This window comes from Nematolebias whitei, chromosome 2 (assembly GCF_014905685.2).
Source record: "Nematolebias whitei isolate Nwh7 chromosome 2, NemWhi1, whole genome shotgun sequence".
NCBI classification, from domain to species: Eukaryota; Metazoa; Chordata; class Actinopteri; order Cyprinodontiformes; family Rivulidae; genus Nematolebias; species Nematolebias whitei.
Genome location: NC_056499.1, coordinates 23,496,085 through 23,515,352, shown reverse-complemented (window position 1 = coordinate 23,515,352; position 19,268 = coordinate 23,496,085). Strand labels below are relative to the sequence as shown.

The 19,268-nt window shown below is 39.2% G+C and overlaps 1 protein-coding gene across 1 annotated transcript in view; it reads right to left on the bottom strand.

Annotated features, from left to right (window-relative positions):
* Positions 1–303: 303 nt before the first annotated feature.
* nptnb (neuroplastin b) overlaps positions 304–19,268 on the bottom strand; it is a 21,591-nt gene continuing 2,626 nt past the window's right edge. The window contains exons 3-9 of the mRNA XM_037693887.1: positions 15,173–15,347; positions 12,011–12,105; positions 7,435–7,568; positions 7,028–7,301; positions 702–723; positions 524–597; positions 304–427 (exon numbers count right to left, since the gene is read on the bottom strand). Coding sequence (XP_037549815.1) covers positions 537–597; positions 702–723; positions 7,028–7,301; positions 7,435–7,568; positions 12,011–12,105; positions 15,173–15,347 — 761 coding nt within the window. The 3' untranslated portion in view covers positions 304–427; positions 524–536. The remainder of the gene's footprint in view (positions 428–523; positions 598–701; positions 724–7,027; positions 7,302–7,434; positions 7,569–12,010; positions 12,106–15,172; positions 15,348–19,268) is intronic.

Genomic DNA, 19,268 nt, shown 5'->3' with positions numbered 1-19,268 from the left:
AAAAAACAGGTAATTTGAATGCAAAAAAAAAGAAAAAAGCCACACGAGGGATAACAACAGAAAATGTCTATTCTGAGTATCCTATTGCGTAATTATTTTGCATGCATTGTACATGATATGTAATACAAAAGGGATCGCCTCATCCGAGGCCATGTTAAAATGAATAAAAGAGACATCAACAACACATTGGAGATGTGTACACCTTTGTGGTGGTTTTATCATTATTCACCATCCTGGAATCGCCACCAAAGACTGAATAAGGCATGCTTAAGACAGCCATGACTGTATGTTCTTATTGTTGCCAGTGTTATGCTGATATTGTTTCTCAAAGAATGAGATAAGATATGCATTTTTCCAAAACAGCCTGGAGTTCAAACAACCTCTGATACTTTCAAGTTGTCAAAAAAATTCAGTTTAGCCATCTCATCTGTGGAAAGAAAATTAAAAGAAGGCATGACTATGATTTTATCCTCACAGTAACTTCTATTTTTAGCCCCCCTCAATCCCCTACAACATATCTTACTTGAGTAAATTGCTTATTTTGTATTCCTCTGGCGAATGTTCTTGTCCTTGTGGTTGTTTGTTGAATTCGTCTTCCTAGGAGAGACAAATGATATGATGGTTTAATACCAGATAATTACCACAAATCAATATTTTTGTGGTTAAAAAAAATATTTGCACAATACATGTATCCTGCTTACATTGGGCCAACTGGTTCATCATCTTTGACATGGAAAGAAAAGACAAAAAATAACACATAGAGGTCAGCTGTCAGAAAATGTAACATGAAAATTCTGCTTGTTTCAGCACATCGACTGTCCATAACATGATTTTTTTTTTTTTCACCTTTTCAGGCCAGGCAAGTGTGATTTTTTTGATTGAAATCATATTCTTAAAAAAAACAAAACTGCAGACACAATCTGCTAATAAAACAAAGTTAACCTCACATGCCATTTGAATCTCATTGGGTTCTTGTTTATTTTAGGGAAAGAAAATCTGTGTAGGAGGGTCACAGATGGCTCACTTAAAGCCATCTTTTTAATTACAGTTTGAAATGACATCTTAAGAAACTTGGATGGTGGTGGTAAATAAAGACAGTCTTGGCACTTAAAGTATGTTTACAAAGCTGCCTCATTGTACTTTTCTTTAAAATTAAAAAACACCAAAAGCAATAGTTGCCATAACATGACAACATTGTGATATTTAATAGCTATAGGAAAGAACAATGGATGACAGGATTTTAATTTAGCAGTTAAAAATGCTGAAAGACCACAGGAAATGGTTACATTTGTAAAAAGTTTCAAAACCGTCCCAGCTTTGGACTGAAGGATTGTTAATGTTTGCAACAAGTATAATGTTTCAAGAGGTACAGTGAGTAAGCAGTCTCAGTGATATATGTCCATGCAGTTATTAGTCAGGGATAAGCATAGGCCTGTCACGATAAACAATAAATCAATTAATCGCATGATACATGAAAATTATCAACCTCATTTTCATTTATTGGCTTTATCGTTTCTTCATGTCTGTCTCTTTCTACTGACAAAAGGATCAATTCCGGTGCTCTTCACTGACCCCTCCCTTTTTCTTTAAAATCTGTTTTAACCGTCTGAAATTGTGTTTTTGGATTGTTAAAAGCAGCTAAGCTACGAGCTAAGCTAACTGGCCAATCTCGGGGGGGGAAAAAGTCTTGTCAAAGCTCCAAAATTCAGTTGAAACCGGTGCCTTCGTATAAAAAGTAGTTTTTCTCTGCAAAAAGAAGCTGAGAACTTGTTTACTAATTTTTTATATTAAAAGCTTTGTATGAAAAATGCTATGCTAAAGAGCTCAAACCACACCGAGCGTCCGCCATTTTGAGAACTGGAAAAAAAATGAAGGCAGATGGCCCATGTCACGTCAAGGGGCCTCCCTCCCATTTTTCTTAAAGAGACACGCTGCTCGCTCCCTCACTATCCATCCTTCGGTTCAAATGGTCTTATACTGCTGTCCGGTGGTCAAAACAGGTACTACACACAAAACAAATTTACCAACATTTCTTCTTAAATTTGACAATAATGGCTAATTATTGTCAAATTTCAAACAATGTTATCGTTTACCGCAATTATTTCTGAGACAATTAATCGCCCAGCAAAATTTGTTATCGTGACAGGCCTAGATAAGCAGCATTAGCAGCATTCCATGGCATTAAAGTGAAACAGATTATATCACTTATAATGTTAAACAAAAAGGGGGGGGGGGGTTAGTGACAAAGAGGTGCATCTGTCAGCATAGCAGTCTTCACAACTCATATACAATTTACTAATGTGGCTTTGCAAGCACAATAACAAAACTGTTTTTTACTGTGTGAGATTGTTTAACATGATCTGTTTAATCAATGATTCCTTTTTTCAATTCCAATTAAAAACACTGTTACATTTGTTGTTTTACAGAACATTTGGTGTTATTTACTGTCATCACACAGCAAAATGTGTAATTTTAGCAGCTGCTTTTGAAACACAATTAAAATTTCAGCCCTCTGCGTCAAAGCGTTTGGCTGTGGCGTTTAAGTGTTCCAACACAGTTAAGCCATCAAGAGACCAGAAATGATAACACACACAGGCAGGGCCAAAACCTCAGGGAATGGGGGGATGCTAAAACGAGATTTCAGAGAGGCTGTGCGATGAGAGCGGCAGAGTCCTCAATCCTGATTTGAATGACATAAACATGGCAAATATAATCTACCTTAATCGCTTCTTTTTTTTTTTTTTTTTTTTTTGAAGGGGTATTGATGAAACCCAACCAGAGACCAAGGGAAGAGCTTATGCAGATTCTGCTGGTGCTTATGTGCATTTTAAGATTACTGTATTTTTCAGACTATATGGCGCACCGGATTATAAGGCACATTAAGCGAAACAAAACAGTCAGAAAAGGCAAACTTTATTCAACTCATTCACAATAACTACATAAAATCGGTTCGAGGTCAGCAGGCACAATCAGAATTGATACATAAGGCGCACTTGATTATAAGGCTCACTGTCGATTTTTGAGAAAAATTAAAGGATTTTAAGTGCACCTTATAGTCCGAAAAATACGGTACATTACTATATTTTTGTCATTTTGTTATTTAAAAATCTTTGATTTTAAAATATTGTGAATCACAAACACTGCATGCCTTAAAGATCTAAGTAGAAACTATATTCATTCCATCTTGTACATTGCATATAAACCTTAGTCATCAATGTTTTGTAGAAGTAGTACAAAGTAATTTGACAAATATATTTAGTTACATTTCTTTGTGTATGGCGCAATTTGAACCAAAACAAAACAGTGAAGGGACATCAGGTTTGAAAGACAGTTTAAAACATTAAAGATAAGTTTTTTCTGCTTATTCTTTTCACGTTTTATTAAATGTACTTTTACTTGGACTGACTGAATAGGAGGTGAACATAGTTCAACGCTGTATTTTTATTTTATAAGGTGCTGTAAAGCTGCAGGGGTTGGCATTAGAGGTTTAGCTGTTGCTTTTCTTTCAGCTGCTCCTTTTTTCAGGGGTCGCCACACTGGCCGTGAACCTGCATAAAATATTTGACAAAACCTGGGCTCAAACCCACAGCCCCAGGATTACAAGACAACAGCTCTGACCACCGAGCTACCGCAGCTCCTTGTGGCTTTGGCTTTTATCACTTTGTATTTTATCTGGGGACCATGCTGAATTCACAAATTAAACTACAAATGTACATGAGTGGAGTTCAAACTGAATGCTGTCTTGTTTCAACACTGCCAAAATACAAGAAAACACGTCTTTACTGTGCGTTTCTTTTCTTTTGTTCTGTATTCTAGTTTGTTTCAGTTTTATTCTGCAATTTACTCCACATTTGGAGTTAGTGCCATTACTTTTTAGCCCTTTATAGATATTCAGTCCTGATTTTCAATGTGAAACTGTCTCATGTAGTTTGGACTCCAGGTTGTCTACAGAGCTGATGCCATTTAAGCTCATTTAGTCTGTCAGCTGACAATTATCCTAACACATCTCAACTACATTGAACTAAAAAAGTAAATACTTTTAAACGTGACAGGGAAACGTGTTATTCAGTGAGTCTATTTAAGAAAACTCATGTGACCATATCTTTTTTGTACACTTGTCAAAGCAGAGAGGCCAATTCTTGGGATAGTCATATTTTAAGCAGATAAATTTGTTATAGGCTTTGATGGTCTTTAACTGTCCCTCAAACGTAACGTTACTTCTCTTTTTCTTTTGAAGGGTTTTGGTTTAATTTTTAGAGTATGCTTAAATCTAGATCTCATCTGGCAGGAGATTTATGTGGTTTGACACTAAGCAATACGGAGCAAAACTATTTAGTCTTTAGATAGGAAATAGAATATACAGTATATACTCATAATATCTGGTGTTTTATGAAATATTAGAGTGCTATACAATACCAAGAAGAACACTGCATTATGTGTGTCAGAAACAGGTATAAACTGGCACAGCTTTATAGAAGAAAGACAATAAAACCCTCAGCATGACACATTAACAACATAAATAGTTCATATGCTTATTGTTTTTATTGCAGCAACCATTTCATTTTGAGGATTAATTGAGTAATATTCAAATCAGCTGACTACCACGCAGCTTTAAGTCATGGCGTCAGTAGTGCTTTCTGTCCTGTAAATGCAGTTTGTTGAGACAGAATTATAGAACAGATGAACTCTATTTATGTTTCTTGTAAGTAGATCACAAGAATATTGTGGAGAACACCAATGTTCAGCTGTATATTATTTAATTCACAACTACATTGTGCTCTAGTAATTCACAGGGGCTTTAGGTGCTTTTAGAAATTTGTATTGACCAAAAGTCATGTGAGCAAAACTATTTCATTCATGTGGTTTTGATACGATCATATCGAAACTCAACAAATTATTTAAGAATGCTCATTACTTGCTGTTGACTTGTTTTAAAGGTAAATCCTAGACTTCTTTCTGTTATTTGGATAAAATATTTCAGTAACTTGGGTATGTGAAGGTCTGCAGTTTTAACTTTGATAGTCTGATTTACATATATCATACATATATGTTTTATACTATGTATAATTTAAACATGATTAAATATCTCTAATCAGATTAATTCAACCTTTATTTAAACAGGTTAGTCCCAATGAGCCACGAGGACTCATTTACAAGAGAGGCCTGGAGTATATTGTTGGTTAAAATCTTGACAGGACTTATTCTATTTATGAAAAAAATTACAATTATATTTTTTCAATATTTTTTTTATTTTACAACTTCAATATTTGAGCAATATCTCATTAAAGCTCATCGGTATTTTAGATAGGCTCTGGGATTATTAAGGCATACAAATCGACAACAAATCTCCATGACCATGCAGGATCTCTCACTTACCACCCGTTTAGATTATTGTTCCAGTTGGAAAGAAGTGCAAGGGAAAACAATAGTAACTCATTAAGTAACCTTTGGGGTAGAAAATGTTCTATAAGCATTTGTACAGGCCATGACTGTACAGTAGTCCTTCGCTACTTCGTGGTTTTACTTACGTGAACTCGCTCTTTTGCTGTTTTTCAAAGTAAGGTTGTACACGAGGAAAAAAGTTGTACATGACACACGATTGTCAACTTTAATATTACTCGCATGATTGGGACAATACGGGATACTCTACAGTAAAAAGTTTATGAAAAAAATAAAATACTTTGGAGAGGTGCCACCATTTTGTAGTTTTCTCTCAAGCCTATATTGTATCGCTGATCATAAGGACTACATTTCTCAGAAGCAAACAGTACCCCGCCCAGAAGCCCCATTGCTTTCTGCTGAAATACATAGAGGGAAAGTTTTGATCTGATCTGAAAAATTTGGCCCTTTACAATGACTTTGATGCCTAGTGGATGCAGAAAGCTGCATAGAACCCACTGCAAATTGGACCAGAACCAGACCTCCAGACCCATTGGCGAATCTAAGAGCTGCTAGCCGGCCCACAAGGACTTCCAAGTGGGGGATGTGCCGCCATAGGTCTGGAGCTCCCTCTGAAGCCCACCAAGACTTTTTTCATCTGTATCGGACCGCTCAATTGGACCATTGGTCCCGCGTCAACCACTCTAAGGTCCGCTACCCCCAACCAAATGTGCTTCGGCACTAAAGGGCTGCACAAAACCAGTCCAGAACTGGAGCAGAACCTGACCCCCAGACCACCCATCGTTGAATCTGAGAGCTGCTAGCCAGCCTACGAGGACTTCCGAGCAGGGGACGTGCCGCCATAGGTCTGGCACTGGAGCCCACCTCCACTACCCTGAGCCAGAGAGCTGACCAGAACCAGCAGGGGAGGTCCACCGAAACAGAACCAAGTCGGAGTGGAACCGAACTGCTGATGTGCTGAGCTGGTGAGTAAAATTTAGTAGCTACATATACGTATGTTGTTAAAATGACGTAGGTTAAAGAGTTTAGAACACTGCAACAGTGTGGGAAGGGTTTCTAAAGCCTTAAAATATATATAAATACTAAAATATAACGTTGCTACTTCGCAGATTTTCCCTTATTGCGAGGGTCTGGAACATAACCACCGCAATAAACGAGGGACTACTGTACATGTTAATAAAACACTAGTTCTGATTTCACATATAAAAAATGAGATCTATCACTAATGGCAGCCCAGTACAGAAAGAGCTAACTTCTACAAAGGGGAGGTGTGACCCCTCTTAACCAATATACTTCTACAAAGGTCATATTAGCATGCATTTATTATCTGGGTAATATTCAGCCATACTTTTTCTATTATCCTTTTGTTACACCTGTCAAAAGCAAAGAGACAGTCCTTTAATAGTCAAATGGCCACCCGTGATCCCCTCAGACAGGAATAAACAGTATTGTGGTTCAAAGTTTACTTGGATTTCTAAGCATCCATGTGGTACAAAAAGCGATGAATGAAATCTTATTCATATAACTCACTCAGGAATAGGGGGTTCTTTAAAGGACAAAAAATTTACTTGAGAAAAGAAAAACAAAACATTTGAGTTTCTCTAATCAACAACAACAGTGTTCTTACCATCAATAATGTCGTCTGGCCTCTTGCGTTTCTCATACACAACGATGATCACTACAAGAATAATAATTTCTGCGAGCACTCCCAGGAAAGGCCAAAGTGGTGCAAGATGGCTGCGCACTCGTAGTATGGTTGTCTCTGAGGTGTTTCCAATTGCGTTGGTAGCATTGCATTCATACGTTCCAGGATCTGTGTTTATATCCAGGTTTAGTATGTTCAGCTCTGTGTAGTTGTCCCTTTTCGTGATGAAGAAGCGTCCAGAGGAGTTGTCAATACCCTGAAACACAGTGAACATATCTCGAAGTTAGTAGTAAAAGAAAGCATCTGCCTAATCTGTCTTTCTCTTGAACTTGTTATTTTCCAATGTTTATAATTTATATGAATATTGCCAATAGTGTAGGTCAGTATACCTTGTAAGACGTTCCGTCCACTTTTCGCCATGTCCAGGTTGGATGTGGGTAGCCAACAGACTTGCAGTAAAGCATTGCATTTTCCCCTTCGTTTTTATTTTCACTTCGCTTGTGACCAGTGATGTCAGGTTTTGCTAGAAAAGGAAAACAGATGACTCAAACCCAGTGTTATCTGACCTAGCAGGGGTCAGACAGGTTAAGGAAAGTTTACATTGTTTTGACTACTCATAATGTTCTGGAACTGAACAACAAATTGGTGATGTAAAATCTCATTTTTATCCCTCTTAAAATGCACATTTTCTAAAAGAATCTTCCACAACGATTCAGATGTTGTACGGCTAAAGCAATTTTTCTAGTACCTTTGTTGTGCTAAATAAGCAACTCAACATAAATATTTATTTACACGTAGAAGAAGCTGATTGAGCTTTTCAAATCCCACCACATGCTTCCAGTGAGACCTCAAATTCCCATCAGATTGAAGAAGACACAAAACAGAGTTGGAAGAGGAAGTTTAAACTGTTTCCTTCCTCAGTTGCCACTGGCTATGCAACATCCCTAATGATGACAATGTAGTGCTGACAAAGGGCACAGTGAAAATATTAGGAATGCAGTACAATATTGTTCACCAAGACATCACAGCCTCTGTTTAGCTTTCAGACTTGTCCCTTTGACTTATTTTTAAGCACATACCGCACATGACTACACACTGTTATGGTCAGGTACAAGACCTAGCCTGAAAATGTGTGAAATTGCAGCTAATATACAAATAAAAACTTCCAATGACCTTCCAAAGCCTAAGGAACGATCGATCAAGACCACTTTAAATGGATTACAAGGAGGTCCGGCTGCTTGAATGCAAAGAATTAAAAGATCTTCAAAACTAAGTGCTGAATTTTCAACTATATTTTTAAAGAAAACATTAATATAACTGTTTACTGTATAAGTGAGCATCTCCAGTGTAATTGCTAGTTTATTTTGAATGCATACTTTTTAAATAGAAAACGTAACTCTTTCAAAAATTTGCAAATGTTAATTTTTCTTTTATTATTTTTTTATTGGGTTTTGTTTGTTTTTAAGGTCAGGAGTATTAGTTGTATTTTCTATCAACACATTAGCTTATAGAAGTAAACCAAATATAATTTTCTGACTTTGAAATCCATCCGACAGGGCAGATTTCTGCATCCACTTTTGAAACTGCAGGTGTTGTTTCATGAGTGTGTAAGGTACATTGCCAACTCAACTCTTGCTATGGGTAATTTCAGTGAATGAGAATAAAAAACACAGATTTCAGTACAATTCATAATGAGCTCAGAGGAGGGCAGAGGGTGTCAGTATGATATGAAAGCCTCCAGATGTTCCCATTCAGAGTATTTTCCTCCATTGAAATTTAAACCCAAGGAATATTAACCTGAACTTGAAAACGCAGCAGAGATTATATAATTCAGACATGTGTCGAAAAACAGAGAAAAAAATCATACTGATGCATCAAATGAATAATTTTTCCCATAGGTGAAACACAATCTCTGTTCAGCTCCATGCAGCCCCCTAAAAGAGCCTTTTCTGCACTAATCCTCATTTTTTGAGCAGTTTTCAGCTATGCGTGGATAACAGAGCAGGCGAGCTCGGCACTCTTCGGTGAGATCATTCCACTCTAATTATGGTGTGCACGTGCTTCCTGAGCAGAGGGAGTGGCAAAGCTCATTTGGGCCTTATCCTGGCTGTAGTCTGTCAGTGAGTGACAGCACACAGACAGCCATCTGAGTGGTGCTAAAACAGGCAGAAACCTCCATTTCACACTTCTCACTCTGATTATTAATCTCTATGTGCCACACAGGAGTATAGTGACATGAAAGTGAGAGGAAGCGGGGTCAGACAGGGAATGGACATAGATTTTAGTAAGCTGCTAATATGCTATTTTGATTTTTGTAAATGCATTATTTTGTGCAATAATGTTTTTAGGAAAACTAAAATTTATGGCATACCCTATAAAACTTGACAGAAATTAGTTATCAAATACAAATCTGTAGTATATATATATGTATTAATGTAGACAATAAAACCCACAGAGATGGCTGGGACCGTATTCAGAGCCGTAATCCTACAACATCACAGAAGCCTCCATCTGTTGCCTGTGAGCTGAGTCCTGCAAGGATGAGTGTGCCAAGGACACTGTAGGCGAGGGAGCTCAGTGAACTGCTGCCAGCAGCGCTCTGCAAAGCTGGCTTGCTTTACAGTGGGCCTGCTACCTGGGTCACAGATGATCTCCAAACACCTCTCAAACAAATGACTACCGGTAAATCTCAGGACAGAAAAAAAAAAAAAATTAAGATCCAGAAAAATTTGGCTTCTCATCACTTCAAACCCTGACACTGTAATATTTATTTTGATTGACTTTTCCCTCAAGAGTCAAACTTTCTGCAGCCTTGTCAAGGCTAGAACACTTTGGTTTGCATAGCGACTACGTAGGAATGCACAATATATACGGTACATGGTAGAAACAATAGACATTTAGCCTATGATAGAGATCTGTATTCTGCCGGCTAACCGCAGTAATGCTGTGTCTGTTGTAAAATCAGAGTTGTCAGATTTAATTGTTACTTTTCTGAGTTGAAAACTGTGCATAAGTGGTGTTAGAAGTCCTTTCTTTGAGAGCTAGGTAGCAAAGCTACAAGCTAACTTCGGCTCGTACTCGTATTTGGATGCAAGCACAAAACGCCGTGTTCCGTTGAAAGGTTTTTTCTTTCATTGAACGTTCCTTGGTCAGCTTCAGAGAGTGCATTTGAGCTAAAAAAAGGGTTAAACCTGCTCTCTGATCTGTGAAAAGAATGCTGTGTTGTGTGATTTTACTGCAAGACCTGTCATTCCCCTAACTGTTACAGAAGCATGATCTGTAGTGTACTTCCGGGAGTCCCTCTGGTCAAAGCCACAGAGGAAACTGGTCGCCATTTTAGCACAAAAAAAAGAAACAGTCCATATGACCTGACTGAAAATCGTTGGATTGTATACCTGGATTACTGAGCATGGACTTTGTTGGTTTTGAACCAGTTTGACACGACTGTCGACAAGGGAGAGGGCCGGCACCAGAGGGCGTGCTAAAAAGACCGTCTTATCACCATCATAACTGGTTTGTTCCGATTTGGAGTAAGCTGTTGGGGGAAGAATCAGTTTTGTGTTGCGCGTTTCCTTGACTGATGAAGCCTTCTGGATGGAAGGTGAAATGTTTCAGCACAAAATAAAGACGCTGTCCAGATGACCTGACTGAAAATTGTTGGATTTTATACCTGGATTATTGAGCATAGACTTTGTTGGTCGCCATTTTGTGTCAGCTCTTCTTAAAGTGGAAGGAGACGCCCACTACAGGGTTGGAGGGTTGTGTTTTTAGTGTAAAATGCTGCTCTGTTGCTGTTCATTTCTTAAGTGAGAAGACTGGAAACTGTTAAGAGTTAACAACATATTCTTTTGTTTAAAACATTTGGCTAAAACTACATTTTATATATTTTGCACTGTTTTGCACTACAAGAAAAAAGCCTAATACTTGATTTGTTAATTATTTAAAAACTCTGGACCTAGTAGTGGAATTTTCTTAATTGTGATTATTTTGTGGTATAGCGGTTTTCAAAATAAATGCTGGCAAAAGGACAACCTATGCTTTTTTAAATTCCTATAGCAAGTTTTATGCCAAAAACATATCATGATATATATCGTTACTGCCACCCATCACAATACATATTGTGATATGAATTTTATGCCATATTGCACATCCCTAGCGATTAGTGCCAGCATCTCACAACCCGGTGAAATCAAAGCACACATGCTCATCGTGCATGTTACGCAATCAGACATTGCTTCAGGCCAGTTGTGAAGTAAGAGGCAGAGGGGAGAGCTCAGTGTGTACCATGACCATGCCACAGTGAAATGGCTCAAACACAGGTAGTTTTTTTTTTTTTTTTTTTTTTTGGGAAAAGGGTTTGCCTTCCCTTTTTCACAGATGACTCCTTATTTCAACCAAATATTTTGTGCAGTGACTGCCCAGACAAAATGCTACAACGTCAGCCCTAATTCTTAAATACATACACAAATAATTAAAGGGGCATATTACATGTATATCCACAGCCTCTCTGCATACTGCTGTATGGGCCTATGATTGTGTTAAGAGCTTCATTTAAGAGCATTACATTTCCTTGTGCACCTTGTGATTTGCATGTTTTGGAGACCATGTGCGGTGCCTGTCCATTTTACTAAATTGTCATCTCAGTGAAGCCAAAAGTGACAACAGCCTTGGGAAATCTCCCCGTCATCACTCCTGCACTGGATGGATTCATCTCTGTCAACAATGACTCCTCACACAGCTTCAGGTGGTCCACGCTCCTCTGACATTTTCCTCTGTCTACGTGTGTTGAAATCAGTTCAAGATTAACATCCTGATGCATGCTCAGGAGTTTAAGATTAAGTTTTTCTCTGCATTTCAATTCACTGGGACAAAATCCAATTCTCTGACACTTTTTGATGCAATTGATTGTGTTATTCAGATAGAAAAGGTACACATATCACGTCGCAGAAAAAAAAAACAATTTACCTTTCACTTCAGTTGTTGCATTTGCATTTGGTGCCTTGTCAAAAGTGTAAACGCACAAGTATTCCCCAGAATCATCTGCTCGTGGTTTAGGAATTCTGTGAGGGGGGAAATAGCAAAACACAAAATTATTGCGACACTTTCATTTACCAGTCACTTACTCTGCATATAGTCCAGTATATTAAGACATCTAATTATAAATTTTTTCAGGCAAGTAATTAGATTTGACTAAAGCAGTGAAAGCCTCAAGGACCTACAAGGCCATGAGAGAGAAAAAAAATCTTGTTTTGCTCTATTATTACAAAACGGCAGCCGTGGATTTTCCAGGGAAGGGTGCTACAGGCATTTTGGCTGTAATGTTCGGTGTTTCACTGATGTAGTGTGACAAGGAACAAGGAAGTGACCATTTGGTCTTAACTCATGGCTAGGCAGGGTCTGTGTTATGTTCATGGAGGTGACTTTAGCTTTACGCTGCAATGAGTTTAGTTTGTGACAGCTTTAACTTATGGCATACCGAGGAGGAAGATTGTATTTTAATTTCAGAATAGATGGACACGTATAGATGAAGATTAGGGATAGTAATACAGGTACACTAAACTGTAAAGCACAAAAGAATTGTTTCCATCAATTGTGCAAAAGATTTTTTATGATTATCCATCCACCCATCCATCCATTCTTCCGCTTGTTCCGAAGTTGGGTCGCAGGGGCAGCAGCTTGAGCAGGGAGGTCCAGACATCTCTTTCCACAGCCACCTCTTCCAGCTCTTCTGGGAGGATTCCAAGACGTTCCCAGGCCAACCAAGAGACATAGTCTCTCAAGTGTGTCCTGGGTCTCCTCCCAGTTGGACATACCCGAAGCACCTCCCTAGGGAGGTGCCCGGGGAGCATTATTATTAGATGCCCGAACCACCTCAACTGTCTCCTCTCGATGTGGAGCAGCGGTTCTACTCCAAGTCGCTCCTGAATGACTGAACTTCTCACCATATCTCTAAAGGAGAGTTCAGCTACTAGAGCTGTCATGTCTAACCTGAACCCGGAGCCCAGCCCCGCCCGACCCGGATTCGGACCGGACTGGGCCATAATAATGTGCTTAATGTGTGGGCCAGGTTGGTGTCGGGCTTTTTATTGCATCAGGAACGCGTGCGGCCGACAATCAAATATATGAAAACATGGCTTGCCATACTGCACCTGCTGCATGTAGCCATTTGACCGCGTGCTGACCAGCCGGTTGAAAGAGGTAAAAAGTTCAGTTAAGCTTCAGATGGACTACTGCCGGCAATCCATCAGCCCAAATGGACGATCATTCAGCTACTGCACTCAGCGGACACGCACAGCTGAGAGCCAAACAGGTGAGATCACAAAATATCCGACATGTCAGAGCAGGATGCAGGCAGAAACAGGGGAAGCTTTTAATGCACTTTGATAGCTCTTCAGCTCTGATCTTCTGCCCCCTCAGCCGCGCACATCCATCCATCCATTATCTTTTACCCGCTTCTTCCATTTTGGGTCACAGGGGTCGCCGGTGCCCATGTCCATGGGTACACCCTGGACAGGTCGCAAGTCCATCACAGGGCCACATAGAGACAAACGAGACAAACAAACATTCACTCACTCACACCTAGGGACAATTTTAGAGTTACCAATCAGCCTAACATGCATGTTTTTGGTCTGTGGGAGGAAACCGGAGTACCCGGAGAAAACCCACGCATGCACGGAGAGAACATGCAAACTCCACCCAGAAAGGCCCCCGGACCGGGATTTGAACTGGAGATCTGCTTGCTGAGAGGCAGCAGCTCTACCAGTTGCGCCACTGTACTCGCGCGCATCTGCCACCGTTAATAATAGTTGGTAGTATAAGCAGTCAAAGCTTAACTGAAAAAAGTCGGGGGGGTTTCCGGGTTCGGACCTGTAATTACTGTTAATTCATCGGATCGGGTGGGGTTTGGAGATGATGGCTATGGGCTGGGACCAGGTTGGTTTGGATTATTTGGACCTGAGTGCTACTCTACCATTTACCCTGTGGAGGAAACTCATTTCAACCGTCTGTATCCACGAGCTCATTCTTTCGGTCACTACCCAGAGCTTGTGAGCATAGGTGAAGGTAGGAACGTAGACTGACCGGTAAATCGAGAGCTTTGCTTTACAGCTCAACTTCCTCTTCACCACAACGGACTGGTAGAGAGTCCACAATACAGCCAATGCTGCACCAATCTATCTGTCAATCTCACGCTCCATTCTTCCCTCACTAGTGAACAAAACCTGAGATACTTGAACTCCTGCACTTGAGGTAGAATCGGTAATTAAAAATCATTTGTTGTTTTTTCTTTCGGCTGCTCCCTTCCTCAGGGGTCACCACAGCGGACTGTCACACAAAAACTTGGCTATTATTTTTACGCTGGATGCCCTTCCTGACGCAACCACAGATCACGAGCTACCACAGCCCTCTGTGTGGAGCAGAGAGCTGCTATCTAGGGCGCATGGAGGAGCAGATGGTGGGGGTTAAGGGCCTTGCTCAAGGACACAGAGGCAAATGAGGGTGGAGGCAAGTGTGGGTACTTCACCTATCCCACCCACATTTTGTTGATGTCAGAACCGGGGGTTGAACCTGGCGATCTTCTGATCACATGCCTACATTCTCTACCTCTACGCCACCACTCCCCACCACTGTTTATTGACCACAGTAATGAACAATCCGTAATTAAAAATAATAATTGGAAACTTAGCAACTTCTTAAAGAAACATTCTCACACAAATTAGTTTTGTTAGCGGTTTTGTGCCAAATCTGTTGCAACCAAAGAAAAAACAATAAGAAATCGATTCCTTAGAGTAGAACAGGAAATGTCTGCTACACCGCAGTGTACACTTTGTGTCCCACTTACAACAAAGTACCTACCATCAGTCAGCCAAGCAGAAAAAAACAAACCGGAGTTACCATGCATGCAGCTGTGCATAGCTTTCTCATTTCCAGCTCAGAGCTTATCAGCACACAAAGTCTTCGTTTAGGCAAGTTCATGATCCCCAAAAATGACTTGAGATCTCACTAAGATAAATGAGCACCACACTGACATTTTTATATGTGGGAGGTTTACATTAGCTGTGGATGATTTGCTCTGAGAAGTAGAAGTGGCAGCTTAAATTATTTATTTATTTTTGGGGGGGGTGTCACCTGTATACCGTGGTCCTCTGATCTGTCCTTGTGTTAGGGATCTCTTGTCCATTCTTCATCCAGAAGCTTTCCTTGTGTGGTGTGTGGGCAGCTACCAGGTTACACTGCAGGATAATTGGTTTGATAGGTGGGTCCATTGACAGAATGATCTGATCGGAGGCATTGATCTTTGGTTCTGGAAGACAGAGACAGTCAAACCTTATCCCAGAACTACAACACAAATCTGCTTTAATTCTTCCTCCAATGCTGTACTGTGTTCGCCGCAGGCTGTGTGCTGTTTTTAAATGATCCGTGTGGGAGGGAGTCTATGAAGTGCAGTTCACACAACAAATAAAAGCATAAAAAGTGGATCCATTGGATTGCCATTTATCTTTAGGGGTAAACATGTAGTGATCAAGTTAATTCTTCACTAGGAAAATGTGAGTGAGTGTTTTGACTGATATGCATTTGAATCTGCAGTACGGTTAATATTTGAATCAAGAAAATGGGATTTGTTTTAAAAAAGCTCATACCCAAAACTCTCAAGAAGCCATCAGTGTTGAGGTCCTTTATACCTACTGAGTGCATTCTTGTGTATCTCACTAACCAATAGAGCAAACTTTATTATTAAAAACTAACCTAACCACAAAGAAATAAGTACTAGAGACTGGTATTTTATAGTGTTAACCATTTATTAAACTATGTCTAGCCTCTAAATATTCACATTTTATAGCTCAGTCACATAAACTTATAAAATAATGTGCAAAGTGCATTACATTTCTAAAAAAAAAAAACAAATCGAAAGAAACCCTGAACATTAGTGGAAATTCAACATAATTTTTTTATACTGTAAATATTTTAACACCTACAAGTTTACTTGTTTCCAGACTCGCTCAAGTTAACACCTGCGCTAAATTATCAAAGTAAGAGAAACACCTAATATATATGAAATTAAACGCCCTCCTGGGGCTAAACTATGCAGTGTGCATGTGAGATTTATTAGTTTTATAGGCTATATGTATAGGCGGGGGGGGGGGGGAGCAGTGAAAATCTGTTCTTTAACCAGGCGATGCAGCAAAGCTCACCTCCTGTAGTTTACGGTGGAGGTGTGGATGGCTAATTAAAGATATTTATTTTCATAGCTGATTGTGACATGCACATAGTTCTACAAATGAAGGCCCTGGCTGTCGAACAATAATAAACTTTTGACGTTTAACATTTCCACCACCTGAGAACTTGAACATCTACACTGCTGACCACACTGATTATGAAATTGTGCCAGGTCCATTTCTAAAGGACAACAAGAGAAGCTGAGGGTGTCATCTTAGAGCAAGGTGCCCTTTGCTCTGCCTTGAGTAGTAAGCATGAGGCCTCCTGCACACCACCCCTCCCCCTCCTTCAGGGCGGGACAACCATGGCAACAATGAAGCCCCGGAGGGGAGGAGCAGAGAGGAGACGTCATAATCTTACTACTGGCTGCTGCTGCTGCTGAGCTGTTAGCAAAGCGAAGGGGAACAAGTAGGAGGCTAAGGACAACTGCTGAGACAGACAGTTGACTTCTTGAAGCATTTACGGCACCTTGTTCCTGTAGATCCAGATACTAAATAGCTAATGGGGTATTGTTCCCATCCCCCATGAAGGCCCTCTCTCCCTTACAAAGCCGAGCTACGTGTACTAAAAATAGTATCTTTGAGACGAGCGTATGCACACGGCATGAGAGATACATAAATTAACATTTAGCAAACATGGCACAGTTGTCCACTGGCAGTTTAAACAGAAGGTTGTTTGTAGGACGTCTTGCTGCAATCTAAAATGTGACAACTTTTGATCTGCTTCAACTTAATGAAATTAAATCAGGGTCAATGAGTCTGACATTTGAACTCAGAACTAATAGGTAACTTTGTCTGGTTGTCAAGAATAGCTTGATTCTATCACATTTTGACAAAATCAGTGTTTGCAGCAGAAATTGAATGTGTACATATTTAGTATCAAATGCTTCTGTCTGAAATCATGTGGAAAATAAGTGTAACATATACACAAATTGCTCCAACATCCCCTACATAACAATTTACTGACATCCTGATGCAAGCCGTACAGTATGTGTGGAGATTATTGCAGGAAAGTGTACATATCCAAATAAGCTTGTTGGAGCAATGATGCAGGAGTGAACTTATATGAAAACTTACCACGTTGGAGACACATTTAAACTCGACCACAGCTGCAGTTTTTGGTTGAAGCAGCAGAGAAACATTTTGGGAAATGTTTGCTTTCTTGCAAAGAATCAAATGAAGTCAACAGAACTTCTTTTGTTGTGTTTGCAACAGAGGAAACTACAGCCAGCAACCAAGCTAAAAAGACTAACAGGAGTGCATCTAGCCGAGCTTCCAAACACTGCTGGTGGAAAAGAATCCCAATTCTTTAAGGTGTAAGGCAACAAATATGCCCTTTTTTAAATTTCTTAGTATAAAATCTATGTAAATAAATGCACTTTAAAGGATTTTTTTTTGTATATATTATTTTTGATAAGCAGGCTAGCTGTTTCTTGCTAATGCGAAGCAGATTGGCTGCTAGCTGTCACATTAAAGTGGTACACTGTTTATGCTTCCCAATATATTTAATTGGTTATTTTGTGAGAAATATACATTGTTTATGATTTCATATTTTTTTGGACCATAGCACTTTGTGCACATTTATAAAATGTGCATTGATGCTTTTTTTTCTACAGATAAGATGCATGCATGCATTTTTTTTAAATATTCAACTTAAGAGTTGCACTTACTTGAAAATCAAAAGGCCAACTTGACAGAAAAAGACTTTGTAAGACAAAGCAAATATTCTTCTTGTGTTCATTTTTGGATTTTTGATTAAAAGTAATTCACATTCATAAGCAAATGTGAGGAAAAGCAGAGGGCCAAAACAAGACATTAAGACTTTAAAGTGCTTCTCAGTCTGCTAAGGGCTATAGAATATAGCCTATAATATACATGTAATAATTCATTTATTGCATGTATATAAACAAAAACATAGATTTTTCAGTAATGACAAAATATATTTTATAACTGTGTTAATTTAGAGTGAATTTAAAGTGTGACAAGTCCATTGCACATTCTGTAAAAGTGAACATTGCATTAGTTTAAGCCCTAAAACTCTCACATAAGGCTCATTTTGTCAGTCCAATCAAACGAGCCAGCAAAGACCAGACTCTTCTATACTTCTCAAAGCTTCTCTGTGACTAACAACATTCCACATCTCCCTGTGCTTCAGTGGACAAAGCACTGAAGCATGCACAGATTGGGAAAGTCCAGTTCAAATTCAGTTTGAATGTTTGTGTGCCATAGGAGAGCTAAAGGTTAAAGGATATAATGTCATTACTGATTCACAGTCACACACTCAATGGCTGAGAAGGCACAAGGTTACAGAAAATTGCACAGGCAGTTCCAGAGAGACCATTGTGTAAAAGGGAATTTTCATCTGAACGAGAAGGGAGACACTCCAGGGGCCCCATGTGGTCTTATCCTTTATTGGATTACCACACATAAATTTGAAAGCAGTAAATGTTTGCTTTTATCAGGGAGGCGTTGACAGCAGGAATCAGTTTTACACATGAACGGATCCCTCCTTGTGTCTTCTTAAAGTCCCTTTTATACTGTGCCCAAGGTGACAAAGCTAAAACAAAAGCACTATTACTTCAAAGCACCACTAGTTTTTCTGTCATTCTTATTTCTTTCTTTCTTTTTTACTGCATTTAGCTGGCTGGCAGGTCTTTGAAGTAAATGAAACAATCAATGCAACAACAACAAAAAGAGACAAAACATGATGATAAAGAAGTATCACTAAGAAATCTGGAAATAGCAAACAGGATGAAATTAGGATACATAAAAAATAAGATCATGATCAGAGTATTGTAAAAGGACACATGAGAGAGCATAAACACAGATTTAGTTTGGAAGGAAAGAGAAATGTTGATAGATTGAGTAAAGTTCCTGGGTTTGTGGTCATTTATGATGCTCAGGGGATATTGGGAGAGACAGGGAATTCAGCTCATTCACTATTACATATAAAATATAACTAAATTCAACTTAATACTAAAAACAAAACACAAAATACAACCACTGGC